Raw genomic sequence first — 19,250 nt, 5'->3', positions numbered from 1 at the left:
AGAACTAAAAATTACAAATCTTAATAATTAAATTATAATAAGATTTTATTTTAAGCTTCCGTTTAGTCTTTGTTTCGACAAAATTTGTTGAGTCTGTCAAAAGTTAAAGTTCACGTACGTATCTTTGTTGTTTTATTATATGTTGTAGCCATTTGCTCATAGATGGCGGTGTGCATAATACGTCAATTTCTGAATCGCGGTGTCCAGATTTTTATACTATATTACTTTGTAGTTGTTTTTTTTTTAAGATTACCTATTCCTTAGTTGTAGTGTGTATAATAAAGTTTGCATTAAGCTGTTTAATTTTAGCTTTATTTATAGTTAATGAGCCTTATTATAATGGTTGTATTTTTTTTTTTCTATTACTTGTTACTGCTTTATCGATTGGCAACTATAAGTAGCATGTGAAAGTGTATATCGTGTTAAAGACATTCTTACGTCACAGCAAACGGTAAGACTACACTTAATATAGTATATAAGGAGGTTTACAACAATTTAGTATATATATATTTTTCGTTAATTACTAGAATAATAATAATCGCTCTAACATCATAAATACGAGTATTTGTGTGTTATGAATATCTGTTACTTCTTCAAGCTTTATCACAGCTAAAATATGACATAGATAATGTATTTTGGAATTTTAATCCCGTCTGATCGGACCTTCGATTAAGACACGGGCGATGTGCTAGTTAGAATACATCACATACATCCTTTCAAATATCATACACGCGCAATACGGGTTCTCAGAGGGACGATCGGACACCCACCGGTGAAGAAGCAGGTGATGTGCGGCGGCACCTTGTCGGCGTTCTCGTAGGTGTGGCGGTCGCCGAGCGGGATGCGGTGCAGGCCGTAGGCGGCGCACAGGTAGCGCAGCACGGCGGGCGGCGCGTCGAGCGCGTGCGCCAGGTAGGCGCGGAAGCCGAGGTGCGCGGGCGGCGGCGCGCCGGGCGCGGGCGGCGGCGCGGCGCGGCTGCTCACGGCGTTCACGGCGCGCAGGCCGCGCTCGCTGCGCGCGGCGCGCAGGAAGCGGTTCATGTCGTCCTTGCACTCGAACGTGAAGGCTACCAGGTCGCGCGCCGGCACCGTGGCCTCCAGGTAGCGCGCCAGCTTCGGGTCCTTGAAGTTTATCTGGGGAAGCCGTTGCCGTCACGTCACTCGCTTCCGAAACTTTTCGACGAGCTCGAGCAAAACGAGGGTACATTTTGGCGAATGCGGTACAGTTGACTGAGGACGCAGAGTAGTGTCATCCCAGACGATTACTAAGAATTTAAGTAATACAAGAAAAAAATCTTTTTTACTGTTTGGCGGTTAAATAAATCCAGGCCAACTTGCCCAGGGCCTTCCTACCGAGTTTTATTTACTAAGAAACGTTCGCAAATCGGCACCTCTGTTGCCTTATTTTGGTACCTTTGTAGCCTATTACATCAAATTTCATGTAGAATTCATAATACCAACGTACCACTAACATCATCGGTTCGTGCACAGGATGCTTGAATAAGTGTCGATTTTCTCTTAGCCACTCGACTGCCTTGTAGGTGTCCTTGCTGTATCTTTCCAATGTAGACAATCGCTTATTGTTCACATCACGCAGTGCAGTTAATCTAAAAATATTAATTTAAGTTTAGATATCGTTTGTTGAACGTGAAGCGAACAAGCAATATGAAATTTATATAAGTTTGGTATGAAATTTATATCTGTACACTTTCATAAATATATTGCACCTTTGCATATATGAAACATCGATACAATTTTTTATTGTACTATGTCTATTTAATAAAAAAAAATTGGATTTGACTATGTGAGGTATACACTACTTTAAATGGTCAAGCTCACTTTAAAAACAAACAAAAAAAATATATAAACCAATGGATATAATACTCCATTAAATGACATTCTAAATACAATAATCAATTTTTTTTAAATATTTTTCTTTGTCAAATTTTTTAAACAGTCTTATCTTATATATGGCAAATTTTATTCGTTCACTTCATAATGAGCGTTTTTTAGGATTAACATTTATTATGGTAATACTCTAAACAAGAGGTACAACATATTCAAATATCACCACAATAAAAAATATGAGGCTAGTAAAATAAATAAAAAAAAAAAAAACATTTCTTACCTTTTGTTCAATTGCGAAATTCGAACCTCGATCTGATGCGTCAGTTGATATTCGATTTGCTGGTGCTGCTTCTTAACTCCGTCGTATGCTGCCGTCGTTTTGCCTATTGTCTGTTTCAGAGCTTGCAACTCCGCTTGTAAATCACTTTCTGAAAAGATCAATTAAAATATTATTAATATATAAAAATATTATACCTGCTTCTTCACCGGTGGGTGTCGGTCGTCTCTCTGAGTTTTGCGGTTATGATATTTGACAAATGTATATAATGTATTCTAACTAGCACATCGCCCGTGTCATAATCGAAAGTCCGATCAGACGGGATTAAAAGGCCAAAATATATTAGCTATGTCATATTTTAGCTGTGATAAATCTTGGAGAAGTAACAGATATTCATAACACTAAAGGTTGTACAATTCAAATAATTTTTTTTGTAAGGAATATGTGAATTGAAATTGTGGAATTCACAATAATATTATATCATCTTCTAAGAATTGTTATAACGTCATTTTATATATTTTTAAGTTATAAATAATCTAATAAGTTATAATTTTTTAATAATAAATAATTGACAGGTACTGTTTTCATCTAACACTAAATTTTTATCGGCCCGACCTGGGTTTGAACCCAGGACCTCGAGATCTGTGGCCTTATATCTAGCCACTAGACTAACGAGGCACTTAAGATTGGCCCTCGTGGCCGAAATCGGTCAGGAGGGCATTATAATATAGAATAATTAATAATTTTATCGCACCTGTTCCTTTTTTTGATTCCAATGTCTGTTTATTATTAATCAACATCTCCAATTTCGCTTTTGCTTCGCTTAATTCGTGTTCCTTATTATTTCGCCTCTCCACTTTATCCTGGTACGATAACTGGGCATCTCTTATATCATATTCTTTGGTTTGCACAGTTTCTATTGTTTTCTTAACTAACTCCTTTAAGTTTTCGATTTCTCTGACCTAAAAAAATATATATGTTAAATCATTTGTGATATCATTATTATGACATTAAAAATAATTGTCAACTAATTTTTCTAAATTTACATCTCATGTTAAAAAAAACATAGATTTAGTATTTATTATTTCCATGCAGAATAAATTATTAATTCAATTGTAATAGTAAAAAAAGCCGAGATGGGCCTGTGGTAAGAACGCGTGAATCTTAACCGATGATCGTGGGTTCAAACCCGGGCAAGCACCACTGAATTTTCATGTGCTTAATTTGTGATTATAATTCATCTCGTGCTTTACGGTGAAGGAAAACATCGTGAGGAAACCTGCATGTGTCTAATTTCACTGAAATTCTGCCACATGTGAATTCTACCAACCCGCATTGGAGCAGCGTGGTGGAATAAGCTCCAAACCTTCTCCTCGAAAAGAGGAGAGGAGGCCTTTAGCCCAGCAGTGGGACATTCACAGGCTGTTACGGAATAGTTACATATTTAGTTACTATAACGGTTATTTGTAAAACACTAATAACCTTGCAGGACTATATTGATAACACCATACACAGGAACACTTATAAAATGACTTTTTTAAACCTTTCAAAAATAGAAAATTTTTGTTCGTTTCCGACGTCACTGAGAAGTGAGTAGTGACGTCAGGTCTCTCGTGCGTTGTTATTCACGATAATTCGGAAATTTAACATGGGATCGTGAACATTATAGTACTTACTATCGCTAGCTTTTCCTGTTCCATGACATTAATGGATCTTTTATCAATTTCTATATTATTCTGGATTGGTTTTAATTTATCTTCACATGCTTTTAGTGCCGCAATAGCCTTTTTCTTGTCAGATTCGTGTTGTTTGAGTTTATCCTTCAAAACTTTACATTCTAACCACTTTTTCTTCCGCTCACAAATTTGTATTTGCTCTTCGAATTCATTTCTTTTTTTCATCACGTCCACTTCTACCCTTAATCTGGAAACAAAAAAAAAGCTTCTTAACTACTCAATCGATCGACATGAAATTTTGTATACATGTTATCAGCGGGACATAAAAGGCCGTAAGATATGAACAACCTTAACCCCCTCCCCTCACACACGAGTAAAGCCGCCAGTAGAAATTAATTCTATATTACTATAGAAGGAGCTTGTGATGAGAAAAAATACCATACGGGTATGAGACAAAACTAGCAAATTTAAACATATATAAAAATGGATGTTGGTATATCCGTTTGACTAATCATAATATATATGTGCAATTTAAATAGAGAAGCTTTTTATAACACCCACTTTGTTGTAAATCGCTGCTGGGTAGTGCTGCCACATCAACTTTTATAGATTTAATGCAAAGGAAGATAAAAAAAAATTACAATATAATTTGTTATATTTCTCACTACAATGAAGATTCCAAATTTGAAAAAACATCCACACAGGAAGAATAACATCTGCCGGATACTGCTATATAATATAATAAGACACAAATAATGTAGTTAGGGCCGGTTGGCATGGTTGGTAGACACTTGCCTTTTTTTGCCTTTCCGCCGAAGTTTGTGGGTTCAATTCCCATCCAGGACAGATATTTGTGTGCATGATATTATCCGATATTTGTGTCCAAATATTATCCGTGGAGTGACGGAGAAAGAATACATTTCACTGCCCCTCTCTTTCCCATGGGTGTCGTAAGAGGCGACTAAGGGATATCTGTGCGACCATCTGCTCATCTGGTGGTAGGATGCTAACATCCGCCTGGCTTGTTACCACCGTACGCATGGTAGAAAACTCGTGAAGTGGCTTGCAGCCGCGTTTCGAGGTTAGCCAGCGTACAGCCAGTGCCCGAGCGAGTATTGCCGCGATGGGTGTTGGTCCAGTGGAGACGGCTGTTGAACCAATGCCGGGGGAAACTGTATTGACCTGCCGGACAGGGAGACCTGAAGAAACGGCTGTTCCGCTGGCCGCCCGTGGCATAGTACAGGGGCCCGAGCGTGCCTAACCAGCTCGCGAGGCTGCCCCACCAGGCCACGCATAATTTTGGGGTCGACCGTCGTGCTGTTTGGTGACCAGAAGGTGAGGTCCGGCGGCCACTTCCGGGGGGTTCGGGGGCCCTTCCGTCCGGCGGATCAGTATATTTTCCCTTTTGGCAACCATTTGGGGAAACACGCCTCCATACTTTGCCCACCCCTATCGTAACAATACGTCGCTCGCTTCACGTCTCTTTTCCTTATTTTTCGAAATGGTAGCGCAAATAAGAAATAACGGTCGTTCAGCGGTGCACACCCCCACCATACCCACGCTGTTTGAGGTCGAGTTCTCTAACATCCGAGGACTCCACGCTAACCTCAACGCTGTCCACCACCATCTCGAGACAGCACGGCCAGCAATGTTGTTTCTCACGGAGACGCAAATACTCCGCCCTGCCGACACCAGCTACCTTAACTATCCCGGCTACATGCTTGAAGAATCTTTCAAAGCGAAAGCCGGAGTATGCTTGTTCGTCAGGGCGGATGTTTGTTGTCACCGATTGCGCTGCTTGGAGGACCCCTCCTTCTCCATGTTGGTGGTACGTGTGGACCTGGTTCGTCAGAGTCGAGTCTACGTGTGCCTCTACAGATCCCACAATGATGACTTGGAGACAAGCCGATTATTTGACCATCTTAGTCGGGTGGCAGATGCTGCGCAAGAGCAGTTTCCTAACGCGGAATTGGTATTTTTGGGGGATTTTAATGCTCACCATGAATCATGGTTGAAATCCCTCAAAACTGACCATGCTGGAAGAACTGCTCATGCTTTTGCTCTCACACACGACTTGACTCAACTGGTTGATCAGCCCACCAGGATCCCAGACATTGATGGGCAAGCGCCTTCTCTACTGGATCTTCTGCTGACTTCTCACCCGGTGGAATATCAGGTTGTGGTGAACCAAGTGGAGCTTTCAAGCTCCACTTGGTTCTTCGGATCACGGCCTTATATCTACCAAAGTGCCACAGGCCAAGCTGCCGCCACTAGCGGTATGCAAACGTCACGTTTGGCACTATAAGTCGGCAGATTGGGACGGTATGCGCGATTACTATGCGTCGGTCCCTTGGAAGGAACGTTGCTTCAGTGGGAATGACCCGACAGCTAGTGCCGCTGCTGTTGCTGATGAGATCATGTTAGGAATGGAATACTACATTCCTAGCTCAGATATCATCAGTAGGGGTACGCGTAACCGTTGGTTCACTCGTGAATGTGTCGACGCTGTATCATCTAAGCAGGCGGCTGCGTTAGCGGGGCATCTAACATTGACTCACTGAAAGCAAACTACAATAAAAATTCCAAATCCTGTAGCAAGGCGGATGCACAGCGCATTGTACAGATTGGTCATGACCTTATTTCGCATCCTAGGGGCTCCCGTAGCTTCTGGCGTCTGACCAAGTCTGTGCAAAACAATTTCTGCCAATCTTCGCTGCCACCGCTCAGAAATCCGGACGGATCGCTAGCTCACAGTCCGCAGGAGAAAGCCGACCTCCTGGCTAAACTCTTTGCCGACAACTCTGTGATCGATGATTGTAGTGCGCTGCCACCAACAATACCTTCATGTGGCCACACGATGCCTGACATCAAAATCAGGCAACGTGATGTGCGTGCGGAGCTGCAATCACTTGATATACGGAAAGCTAGCGGTCCCGATGGAATACCAGCCATAGTGCTGAAGAAGTGCGCGGCGGAGCTGTCTCCTGTGTTAACGCACCTGTTCCAACTTTCTCTCACTTCGGGATGTGTGCCGGAGGCTTGGAGAAGAGCTAATGTGCAAGCGGTTCCCAAAAAAGGGGATCGGTCTGACCCGGCAAATTATCGACCAATAGCTATCACCTCAGTACTTTGTAAGGTGATGGAACGGATTCTAAACAACCAACTGATCCATTACCTAGAAGATCACTGTCTAATTAATGATCGTCAGTACGGGTTTCGACCAAAACGGTCCACGGGTGATCTTCTAGCGTACGTAACACACCTCTGGGGTGAAGCTATGGACAAGCATGGAGAATCGTTGACTGTCAGCCTCGATATCTCCAAGGCTTTCGACAGGGTCTGGCACAGAAGTCTTCTCTCCAAGCTACCGGCATATGGTCTGCCTGCTCAGCTATGCACCTGGATTGCCAGCTTCCTACACAAGCGTAGCCTTCGTGTTTTAGTAGATGGTTGCGCTTCACAATTCTATGTAGTGAATGCTGGGGTCCCCCATGGATCTGTGCTATTTCCCACACTCTTTCTTTTGCATATCAATGATATGCTCTCTCTTGGGAACATACATTGCTATGCAGATGATAGTACAGTGCATGGTGGATACCACGGACGCGCAGTATCTGGGCGGGCGGAAACTGAGGAGAGGCGGGAGGATCTTGTCATTGAACTCGATATGTTAGAGCTCATCGCCAAATGGGGTTCTAATAATCTTGTTGAGTTTAATGCCAAGAAACACAGGTATGCGCTCTCACAGCGAAAAAGTCACTATTTTCCCCTCTTCGCGATGGACGTTCGCTGCGACCTTAGTCCAAGGGATTACATCGAGGCTATTATAAAAACAGCTTCACGGAAACTCGGAGTTCTGAACAAGGTGCGGCGTTTTTTCACGCCACAACAACTGTGCCTGTTATACAAAACACAGGTACGGTCTTGCGTTGAATATTGCTCGCACCTTTGGGATGGCTCCGCTAAGTACCTACTGGAGGCCTTGGACCGGTTGCAGCGACGTGCAGTACGCATTATTGGCGACGTAAAGGTCACAAACACCCTTGAACCTTTACAATTGCGTCGCGAGATAGCAGCACTGAGCGCTTTCTATCGACTGTATCACGGCGAGTGCTCTGAGGAATTATTCTCTCTAATTCCTGCTTCCCCCTTCCTTCTTAAGTCCACGCGAGCTGGTTCTCGATGTCACCGCCTAACTGTGACATCAATTCCATCGCGCACAAAAAAATTTGGCAACTCCTTTCTTTGTCGCACTACCAAAAAATGGAATTCCTTACCAGCTCACGTGTTCCCCTCCTCTTACAACCCGGGTTCCTTCAAACGAGGTGTGAAGAGGCATCTTGCGGCAAGGCGGGGACGGCTAGTACAGAACATTCTTCCCGACTGTACTGGCCGTCGTCGCGTTTGGACTCTACTACCACTTATCATCAGGTGGAGTAGAGTCATTTGCCATCCCGGCGCATAATGTAAAATATAATATAAAAAAAATGAATATGTCTGTTTGTCCCAAGTCTGGATGCAATTATCTATATAAGTATGTATTTACAAAAGAAACGTAGTATATGTTCTATATCAGTTGTCTGGTTTCCATAGTACAAGCTTTGCTTAGTTTGGGATCAGATGGCCGTGTGTGAATAACGTGTGTCCCAGGATATTAGTGGTTGGCGGTGAAGAAAAGAGAGAATAAAATAGGATGTCCTGCGTACGTCGGCTTGTAATCCAACCTGCAGTGAAGCATAGTTGACTATGCTTTATCTTGCCCAAAAGGCCAGGTGTCAATCGTTTTACTTTTTATTCGATTAAAAAAAACTGCAAAATTGATAACTACCTTTTTTGAAGTCAACTATCAATACACAAATAATAAGCTGCAATGGGGTGTTAAATTTATCCATGCCACATATACTCCGAAAGAATATATAATAATCTAACAAGAGGAATAAAGACAAAACAGCTTTACCAAATCATGACCTCATTTTGATGACATTATGATTTATGAAAAACATCGAACATCGTCAATGTTATAATCGGAAATTTCGAAGTCAAATTACAATAATAAATATTAATTAAGGACGGTTTGTAGCGCATAATGTAGCAGAGCTTATCAAACACAAGGAATATATAAATCTAAGGTTTTTTGTTTACTCCTTGTTCGATTAGAATATGATATAGTTAAAGACTACCTCGTTGGTCTAGTAGCTAGATTTAAGGCTGCAGACCCGGAGATCCTGGGTTGAAATCTCACGTAAGGGCTAATAAAAAGTTATTAGGTTCTTCTGCCGAAAATTCTCAGCAGCACCCCAGGCTGCTGCTGAGAATTTTCTGGTAGTTGGAAGTGTGTACACTCGCGTGCCTCGGAAAACACGAAAAGCCGTTGGTCCTGCGCCTGAACTCTTGCCGGTCGTGTTGGATTGCCGTCCCATCGGATTATGAGAGTTAGGGAATAGAGAGTGCACCTGTGTTTGCGCATAAACTTGTGCGCTGTAATGTGTTCTGCGCAGTTGGCTAATCTCTCTTGTGATCGGCCGCCGTGACCGAAATCGATTTGGGGACATGATTGATTGATGATAGCTAAAAAAGTGATCTTACCGTTCATTTTCCTTCTTGAGATTATTCAGATGAGTTACAGTCTGAGAAGCTGTTTTCTTCAAATTATCCTTTTCTAAACCGGCTTTAATCAAATTATCAAGTATTTTAACGCTATTTTCTCCTTTAACAGCTGATAATGTACTTTTCAAAAGTTCTTTTGAATTTAACTCAGAAAAACTTTGCACTCTGTCTTGTGGTAAAAGCTGGCATAGATTATCTACCTGAAAGAGTCATAAATGTTGTTAAAAAAGCTAGAACATATAATAATAATAATAATAATGTCCGCCAGACCGATTTCGGCCACGGCGGCCAATCTCAAGAGAGATTAGCCAACTACGCAGGAGATATTATAGTGTGCGCAAGCACAGGACTCTCTAGAACAAAAACATATATATTGCAAATATATAATCAATACTATATAAATACTTGAAGCAAAAACTTTGTACCCCTTTTTACGTCAATTGCGTGGACGAATAAGAATGAAATTTAGCACAGTTAAAGTTTAGACGGAGGAGGAGTGCAAAAATGTTTGTGAAATATCCATCAGAAATACCTTAAAAATAATAAAATAGAAAATTACACACACTACACACACACGCAATTACGCATACGTTTACACATCCATCTGTTTGGAAATGGTTATATTCTGGTCAAATTGAAAAGAGATTAATATTTGATCATTTAATATACTCTTTTGCTTATGATTTGTCCTATAATTTGTCTAATAGATATTTGTGAGTTATACTATTATAACTCACAAATATTTATTTTGCCATTTCTTTAATTATTTATTAAAAGTTTTGCTTCACAACTAAAAATCAATAAATTATTATCTGTAGGATCCGCACGCGCAATGTCAAACGCAGTTGACAGAATCAAAAAGTTTTTGTTAAAAACTTCGTGTTTTCAGTGGTTTTTTGAGCAGTTTTTACATAAAAACATTATCGTGATATTTAACATCATAAAACTTTAAATTTAACTTTGTCGTAAAGTTTGTCTTTGTCGGAAGTTGTTTATAACCAACGAAATAAATAACAATTGAATATGGAAAAAGTGGCTACAACATTTCGAACTTTATTTATTAGCCACTGGCCTAGATAAGGAGTGTGAAAAGAGAAAAATCGCAATTTGATTACACTCAATTGGTGGTAAAGGTTGTCGAAATATTCAATTAATTCAACAATGAAAAAACAAAAATCACTAGAAGACCACATTAATAAACAACTATGGACAGACATGCATTTTTCATAAGAAAATAACCCGAACACGAATATATAAACAACTATTACTAATCTAGAAAATCTCATCGTCAGCTTAAAATGTGATTTCGTTGAATCATTGGTCCGTGATATATTTACAGTAAATATGTGCTCTAGTAGCTCGCACAACGTTAAAGATTATTACAACGGTCAGATCTTTCACAAGAGAACGCTATAGCCGAGTCATCGTCGTCATTGTCATCATCTAATGAACATCAAGTGATGAAGGAGTAAAAGGGTGAAACAACACAGTATAGAATAGAGAGGGTGTGCATACTCTGGCGAAGTCGGATGGGTAACCAATTTAGACGAGAACGAAATTGTGAAACACGGTCAGATTTGCCCAATCCAAATATTCGGTTTATATCTGACCGTGTTTCATTTTGAAGTCTCTCCCGTACCGTTACCGTAACAGCCTGTGAATGTCCCATTGCTGGGCTAAAGGCCTCCTCTCCTCTTTTTGAGAAGAAGGTTTGGAGCTTATTACTCCACGCTGCTCCAATGCGGGTTGGTGGAATACACATGTAGCAGAATTTCAGTGAAATTAGACACATGCTGGTTTCCTTGCGATGCCGAGATGACCCAGTGCTAAGAACGCGTGAATCTTAACCGATGATCATGGGTTCAAACCCGGGCAAGCATCACTGAATTTTCATGTGCTTAATTTGTTATTATAATTCATCTCGCGCTATACGGTGAAGGAAAACATCGTGAGGAAACCTGCATGTGTCTTATTTCACTGAAGTCTCTCAATTTTATTTAATTGGAGGTTCGGATAAGGCTACAAAGTTTGCGTCATCATAATCAAGAATAGGAAGAAGTAGATCTGTGCGAGCATTATTTAAAAGAAACGTTGAAGACAACGCAAAGATATAAATAAGATAAAAATATAATGTATTAATTTATATATGATTGTACCAACCTATCTTAATATTCAATCTTTTATTTTGTTATAAATTAGCAATTGTAGTCACATTCTTACTTGCCTTTTAATATATAAATAATGTTTTGTTTTTGTTAAATTTTTATTTAATAAATTAGTTTTATTTGGTAAAAAAACATCTTACTATATAACCTTTATTGATTTCACTTAATATAATTATTATGTTTTAGCAATGTGATTTTATGTAGGTTTTGTTTTTGTTAATTTCAGTAATTGTTTAGTTGTTATTGGTGGAAACTAGGCTGATTTATGTTTTATTTTATATTAATATGCTATAGGGAAGGCCGGGCATAGCGAACAGCCCAGGCAAAGCGGATACCCTCCATTATTCCAAAATAACGCGCTCAAGTGCGCTCCTGTCGCGTCACGAGGTGCTCCCCGCGCCCTTAAGTTGTAAACAAATAGAGCTAATCCGAGTCATTAGTCCTTTGCGAAAATATAAAAAAATGAACATTGCTTACGACTTTTCAATGTACGTTATTCTGTAATTACTCATGTTTATATAGTACTACTGTATTGGCTTGATTCTATCATCAAAATGCTTGTTTTCTTGCTGTAATATTGCTAAGAATTTTATTGAGAATTTGTTTCTATATTTGATTTTAGGTTGGGTTTAATTCAACAAGTAACCCGCTGGGCAAAGTGGACACCGTATTCAGTTTGCCCACCAAGTGTTCATTTGGCCCGGTACGTATTTTACAAGCTTTTATTGAGTTTTTCCTGTCTTTTTTGTCTGTCTCTATGAAATAAATCTTGCTATGTAAAGATTTTAAAGTATTTATGCAAAAAGAAACGATCTAACATATCCACAAAATTGGGATAAAAATGGAAAAGCTGATGATTTAGCATTCAAAGCTGGATTTAGAACTGCTGTAAAGGAGGAACAAAAAGCTAAATTTGTTAAGAGTACCAATTATAAAAAAAATATTGACAACGATTAAAGAGATGTTGATACAAAACGAACAAAACAACCAAAGTTGCGAATAAAAAACAACAACAACAAACAAAAATGTTAAAATTACTAAAATTATCATATATAGCTAAAGGATCTAAGGACAAAGAAAATGATGAAAAGTGTACGTGCTGTTTTGTAGAGAGGATTATATGGAATTTAAGGAACAACCGGTTGATGACTGGATCCAATGCAATTCCTTCAAGCAATGGAGTTACGAGAAATGCACGGCTTATGAGAGAAATGGCATATTTCTTGTGTGACAACTGCACTGATGACTGATTAGTTGAAGTTTTTATTATTCTTTCCTTTATTTACCAATGTTTTTTTTAATATTATTCCGTATTTTTTCTTTAATTAACCTTGTGTTCACTTTGCCCTATGAGCCTAACCACTTTACCCGGTGGTTTGGGCAAAACGGATAGCGGTACCAATTTTAATGTGATTTATAATTTTAAGTAAAGTACTGATGTTTCGTGTTTTTTAGTTAATTAGTTCAATAAATACTGTTTCAAACTCAATAATGTTTATTTATCTATCTGTATTGGTTCCCTTCCCATAGCCCGCCAAAGATTAAGGTATTCACTTTGCCCGGCCTTCCCTTAAGTGTCATAAGTTTCCCTTAAAAATAATAATAATAATTAATACTAAATCTACTAGAACGGTCAAATGACCGCTTTTTAAACTTTAATCAAAACTGTTATATAACTGCTTTTTTTCTATGTTCAAATTTGAATGAAAATACAGACAGACACTTCAATTTTATTTATATGTATAGATTTGATAATAGAATACCTTAATAAAATTCAAACTTTAATAAAATTTAAATGAATGACGGTCGATTTGCGAACACAAGTAATAATATAAAGACGCAATTATTATATTTCATTGTTTTATTAATTTGAGGACTTTGGTGACATTGGCGATGTAAGCGATAGTTAACATTGCTTACAATGTCAATGTCTATCGGCGTGTGTGACCACATATTAAATGGCGCGTTATGAAATACAGCCCCGTTTATGTGATAACGGTATTAAAAATTTCAACAAAAGAATAACCCCGTTCCAGAGGTTAATGGTGGTCATTTGTTGTATTTTACGTTTAATCGGAACTATTTTTCTTTATGTTTAAGTAAAAATGTTTGTTTAATTCAAAAAATAAATGTGTTTTTCTTTAAAATTAAATCCGGCGCTCTTGTTGGGACACCTTTAGATACCATTTGCACTTAGCAATTTGAATATGTTTTTTCAGAAATATAACGACATATCTACATCAGTACATTTTGTCTGTCTGTCTCTCTGTCTGTTGAAGATATTTAGTGTTATCAATGGAAATAAGACAATTATTATACAAAAGCAGTTATGTTACTAGAGCGCACAAACTATAGACTCAAAAACATCCGAATTAAGATGTTATGCTATTAAAGAAAAAAGTGTGCCAATTATGGCGATAAAAAAATAAAGTACAAGGCTTTTCATACCACATATACAGTACATTTCAGTAACAGCCTGTTAATGTCCTACAGCTGGGCTAAGGCCTCCTCACCCTTTTGAGAATGTTCCCACATGTAAATACCGATAATTATTTGTGTATTTCTATATAAAAACAGAAAAAGTTTGTAAAATAAATAAATGCAATAAATGCTTTTGTTTTATCGATACGTTTAACAAGAATTTAAGAAATTATAAATTTTAAAGTTTAATTGATTTTATTTGACTTTATAATAATGTATATGATAAAAAGACAGTCGTTTCTTGATTATCCAATTATTTTATTTGTATTAATAATTTAGTGGCAACTCCAGTGTTTGTTATAGTCATTTTAGTATTTAATTCAAGTGTATTGTCTAATGTTTGTGCCTTAATAAAACAAAATAAAAAAAAATAATCTTGCTTCCTATATCATATCCAAATATATAATAAGACTAGTATATAATGCACATAAGACGACCTTATATTGTACCCGTTTCCGACTGCGTGTGATGGAGGCTTACTTTTAGTCCGTTTCTGTACCCCTGAAGTGTATGTAAAATTTCATAATCGGTTCAATAGTTAAGAGGTGAAAACGTAACAGACTAAATAACTCACTTTAACATTAATAATAATAGTAAGAATTATAAAGCTCAGATGTAATATTGTAGATAAAAAATAAAGAAATTAATACTTTGATTTCTACCAATTTTTTTCGTGTTTATCTTTTCCCAAACTTGATTGCCTTTGTTATATCTTTCAGATAAGTATATTAACGCTAAATATTTTATTAGAGATACATATGTATAATATTAAAAATCATTGAAATAAGAGTAAAAACAAAAATATGTTCGAACCATGCAAATTATATTTTCATTAAATTTAATGAACTGCACGAACACTAATCAAATGATTCGGGCGTGTTGTGTGACGCACTAGAGCAGCGCGGACAAATATATCGATTGGCGAATGTTGCATTTCATTCGATAGAAACTTGCACCGGACACATTTTACCTGTACGAAGCCACGATGCCGTTATTGAACAATTTACTAATCGGACTTTGGGTCAGACTGGGTATGACCACCTACTGACCTATTTATTCTATCGTGCCTATTATTTAATAAATAAAAATATAGAAATAAATTTCGTTCCAACTAGGTGCCAACCATGAAACGTTGCGTTTTTCTTAGTGTTTTAACTTTATAGCAAAAATATAAACAACGAATATAACACATATAAACATTATGATGATAACATTATAACGGAACATCCGTGAACATTATAACGGATTACGATAATTGAAATAAGCGAATCGAGATAACAATATAGACACATACAACTACATTAGTAGTAAAATAGATAAAATTAACGTATGGATAACGTATGGATGAAAAAAAAAGCCGAGATGGCCGAGTGGTAAGAACGGGTGAATCTTAACCGATGATCGTGGGTTCAAGCACCACTGAATTTTCATGTGCTTAATTTTTGATTATAATTCATCTTGTGCTTTACGGTGAAGGAAAACATCGTGAAATTCTGCCACATGCGTATTCCACCAACTCGCACTGGAGTAGCGTGGTGGAATAAGCTCCAAAACTTCTCCTCAAAAGAAAAAAAAAGGGAGAGGAGGCCTTTAGCACAGCAGTGGGACATTCACGGGCTGTAACTAACGTATGGATATATATAATTTCATTAAAATTTAAATTTTATCAAAATAATGGCGTTTTCGTGTGGACTTACTTGGGCGAGGGAGTTTTATTACTAACATTAACTAATTTTGGAACAAAACTGTACCATTTTGAAGCTCATATTAATCCTGATAACTCTATCAGTTTAGACTTAGAAACTTTGGACTATGAGTACTATGACTCAACCAAAGATACCGAAAAATGTAAGTGACGATAAAAATCCAACACAGAAATTTAAAGTATATTTAGTGACAGATAAAAAAAAATTGGACTTTTTTATAAATGTATATTCAATAAACTCGCAAGTTTCAAAGCAACGACGCAAATCAACGCGTTCAAAAGTTACATAAGCTTTCACGCTATTCTCGAGGGTAAATACTGTTTTCTCAGAAAAAAATATTTTTTTTTGCCCCTTCAATTTAAACTTTACATATATGAATAAAAAAAAAATAGGAAAACAAAAAATAATATAAAATAATGTCCCACTGCTGGGCTAAGGCCTCCTCTCCTTTTTTGAGGAGAAGGTTTTTAGAGCTTATTCCATCACGCTGCTCCAATGCGGGTTGGTAGAATACACATGTGACATAATTTCAATGAAATTAGACACATGCAGGTTTCCTCACGATGTTTTCCTTCACCGTCAAGCACGAGATGAATTTTAATCACAAATTAAGCACATGAAAATTCAGTGGTGCTTACCCGGGTTTGAACCCACGATCATCGAGTTAAGATTCACGCGTTCTAACCACTAGGCCATCTCGACTCTTAGTCTAAAATCAAATATTCAAGATCACACAAGGCTACAATGTTACTATCTAAAGTCTAACACAACTAAATACAATGGTTTCATTATTATGTTGATGGAATAATAATGTAAAGGAAACAAAAGAGTTTGTAAGTGATAGTTTTTGTCTATCCTGTATTTTAATAAAAAAAAAATTGTGTGTTTATTCTTTTTCCCCGATTTTTAACTCTATTAAAAAATATGTTTATGAAACTACACATATCAAAATCCGTTCAACTGTTTTGATGAATAAATGGCAGCTGGATTTTCTTGAATTATTCTTGGGTGGTTATAATAAGTCACGGTATGTGTTGCAACAATAGGATTTTTTTAAATTACTTAATTTCTTATTCATTCAAATGTTTACAAATGTACTTTTTTTATTGTTATATACAAAATGAGCAAGCATTATATCATTTTATTGAAATTATCATACCTGTATATTGAATCTTTCAATAAGACAACGAACATCTTTTTCAGGAACCGCTACATTGTCGATGCTCCATTTCGAAACTTCTTTCATATATATCGTCCTTTTAATAATGACATTTTTCATTCCAGTTTCCTGATATAGCTCTATTTCAATAGTAGCAGTCTCACACCCGGTTTGTATATAATCAGAAACCTACATAAATATGAAAATCATGTTTGTAGAAATAGACTATTGACTATTAAATGATTTTTTAATCAACCGCCAAATAGCAATACTTATGTTCTGGTCTGAGAGGTAAAGAGATATGTTTCAAGAATGTGACAATAGTAATTGATTGCTATTGGCTTGCCATTGGACTGGTCTAAGATAGGGTTCGGTAATTGAAATATATTAAACTGAACCATCTAACTGTTTCTATCCTTTTATATATATTTACTTGTGGTAGGGCTCTGTGCAAGCTCGTCTTGGAAGACACCACCTACTCATCAGATATTCTACTGCAAAACAGCAGTATTTAGTATTCTTATGTTCCCGTTTGAAGGGTGAGTGAGCTAGTGTAATTATAGGCACAAGCAACATAAAATCTTAGGTCCCAAGGTTGGTGGCGCATTGGCTATGTAAGAGATGGTTGACATTTCTTATAATGCCAATGTCTAAAGGCGTTGGTGACCACTTACTATCAGGTGGCCCATATGCTCATCCGCCTTCCAATTCTATAAACAAAAACCTTTCAGCTAAATTTGATATGCTTATTGCTTTATCATTGATTAATTCGAAAATATGAGCAATAATATGAGGCAGTAAAAATGAAAGTGTCAATTTCTTATCAACAACTGTCAATTTCTTTTTTTACTAATCAGTATCAATAAATAAAATAAATTGTATTTGAATGAAATATATACCTTAGTTGCATTTCCTGATAATTTAAATTAAATAGAATAGAAATAGTTAGGTATGTATTTCAGTGTAACACTATCAGTTAGTCGCATACTTAATAAAACACTTGAAAATTGATAAACAAATGGACCTACTTTTGATGCTCTTCCAATAATGTTAGGTTTTCCACAAAGTCCCAAGATAATAGCACTGACAAAGGTTGATTTTCCTGTTCCATTTGGACCGATAATTAAATTCAAAGACGTCCCTGGGTATAATTCGACCTCCTTATATGTCCTGTTAGTAATAATAACAAACAAGTTCTCATAAAATATAGTGAAATAAAAAAATAACAGAAATGGCGCGTAAAATACTCACACAAAGTTTTGAAGATATATCCTGTATATACAACCGGGTGTGACGCCGTTTTTATTAATAACAGTAGACATTTTAAGCATTAACAAAACTTCATTACATATAAAAAAAAACAAATTATATGAAGTAATTTGAATTAGCAGCTCGGTTCCAACGATTCAATTCATAACGATTCGGAAACAAATCGCTACTGTCACAGGATGTCAAACTCAAAAGTCAAAAGATCTTTAATGTACATAGGGTGTTGCCACTTCCCTGTAATCGTTTCCAATTTGGTAAGTCACTGTAAGCTTGAAATAATTGGACGGAATTAATATAGTGCAGTTGTATTTATTTTATTCATTATTTAGTTATTTATACTATAAATGTATAAATCAAAATATATATTTATATATTTTGATTTATACATTTATTTTTCTAATCGTAAAAATTTCGAACTTAATATTAATACCAATCTTTGTTTATTACCAAATACCGTTACGAATTTCCTGAAAAATCTGAGAAGTATCTGTGTGCTTGATGCTATGTGTACTATTAAAAAATCAGTAGGTGGCGAAAAATTGATAATTTGTAAACATCTTATTTTATTTGCATCAAATCCTAGCTTAAATGATTTTTTTTTAAATATATTTGCTGGAAAGCCAAATGACTCTACTCCTGATAATAAGTAAGTACCTGATAGCAGTGATCCCAACTTGGGGGTTTTTCCCCCAAATATGGAGGCAAGATGTCCAAGGGTTTTTTAGGGAGTACATTTATTAAGGGGGATTTTTAGGGGGTCAATTATTCAAAACGTAGGCAGAGAAACAAATAGACCAAGGGGCCGTGATATCGCGATTGAGACAGAGATAGTTTGTCAAAGTGTGCCTATAATGTTGCCATAGTAACTGCATTCCCTGTTTTGGGAGATAAATAATTTTCAGGATTTAATTAAAACAAAATAAGTTTATTAAATTTTACTTTTTAATATTTATTATATTTTTTTTAATTAAAATATTATTTTGGTTTCCAACTACACCCAAAAACTGTTGCATTGTTTGTTTTTGTTTCCGTTATCAATAGTACTTCAGCATCTTTATATGG

General features: G+C 36.9%; 1 protein-coding gene across 1 annotated transcript in view; it reads right to left on the bottom strand.

Annotated features, from left to right (window-relative positions):
• The window catches only part of LOC126777499 (structural maintenance of chromosomes protein 5), a 32,099-nt gene extending 13,770 nt beyond the window's left edge, over nt 1-18,329 (bottom strand). The window contains exons 1-9 of the mRNA XM_050500510.1: nt 18,171-18,329; nt 17,948-18,089; nt 16,920-17,108; nt 9,388-9,608; nt 3,802-4,048; nt 2,880-3,087; nt 2,129-2,276; nt 1,466-1,607; nt 771-1,134 (exon numbers count right to left, since the gene is read on the bottom strand). Of these exons, the coding sequence (XP_050356467.1) occupies nt 771-1,134; nt 1,466-1,607; nt 2,129-2,276; nt 2,880-3,087; nt 3,802-4,048; nt 9,388-9,608; nt 16,920-17,108; nt 17,948-18,089; nt 18,171-18,250 (1,741 nt within the window). The 5' untranslated portion in view covers nt 18,251-18,329. The remainder of the gene's footprint in view (nt 1-770; nt 1,135-1,465; nt 1,608-2,128; nt 2,277-2,879; nt 3,088-3,801; nt 4,049-9,387; nt 9,609-16,919; nt 17,109-17,947; nt 18,090-18,170) is intronic.
• Between the last annotated feature and the right edge of the window lie 921 nt (nt 18,330-19,250).

This window comes from Nymphalis io, chromosome 23 (assembly GCF_905147045.1).
Source record: "Nymphalis io chromosome 23, ilAglIoxx1.1, whole genome shotgun sequence".
In the NCBI taxonomy this organism is placed as follows: domain Eukaryota; kingdom Metazoa; phylum Arthropoda; class Insecta; order Lepidoptera; family Nymphalidae; genus Nymphalis; species Nymphalis io.
Note: the sequence above shows the minus strand (reverse complement) of the source record. Positions and strands in the feature narration are given on the sequence as shown.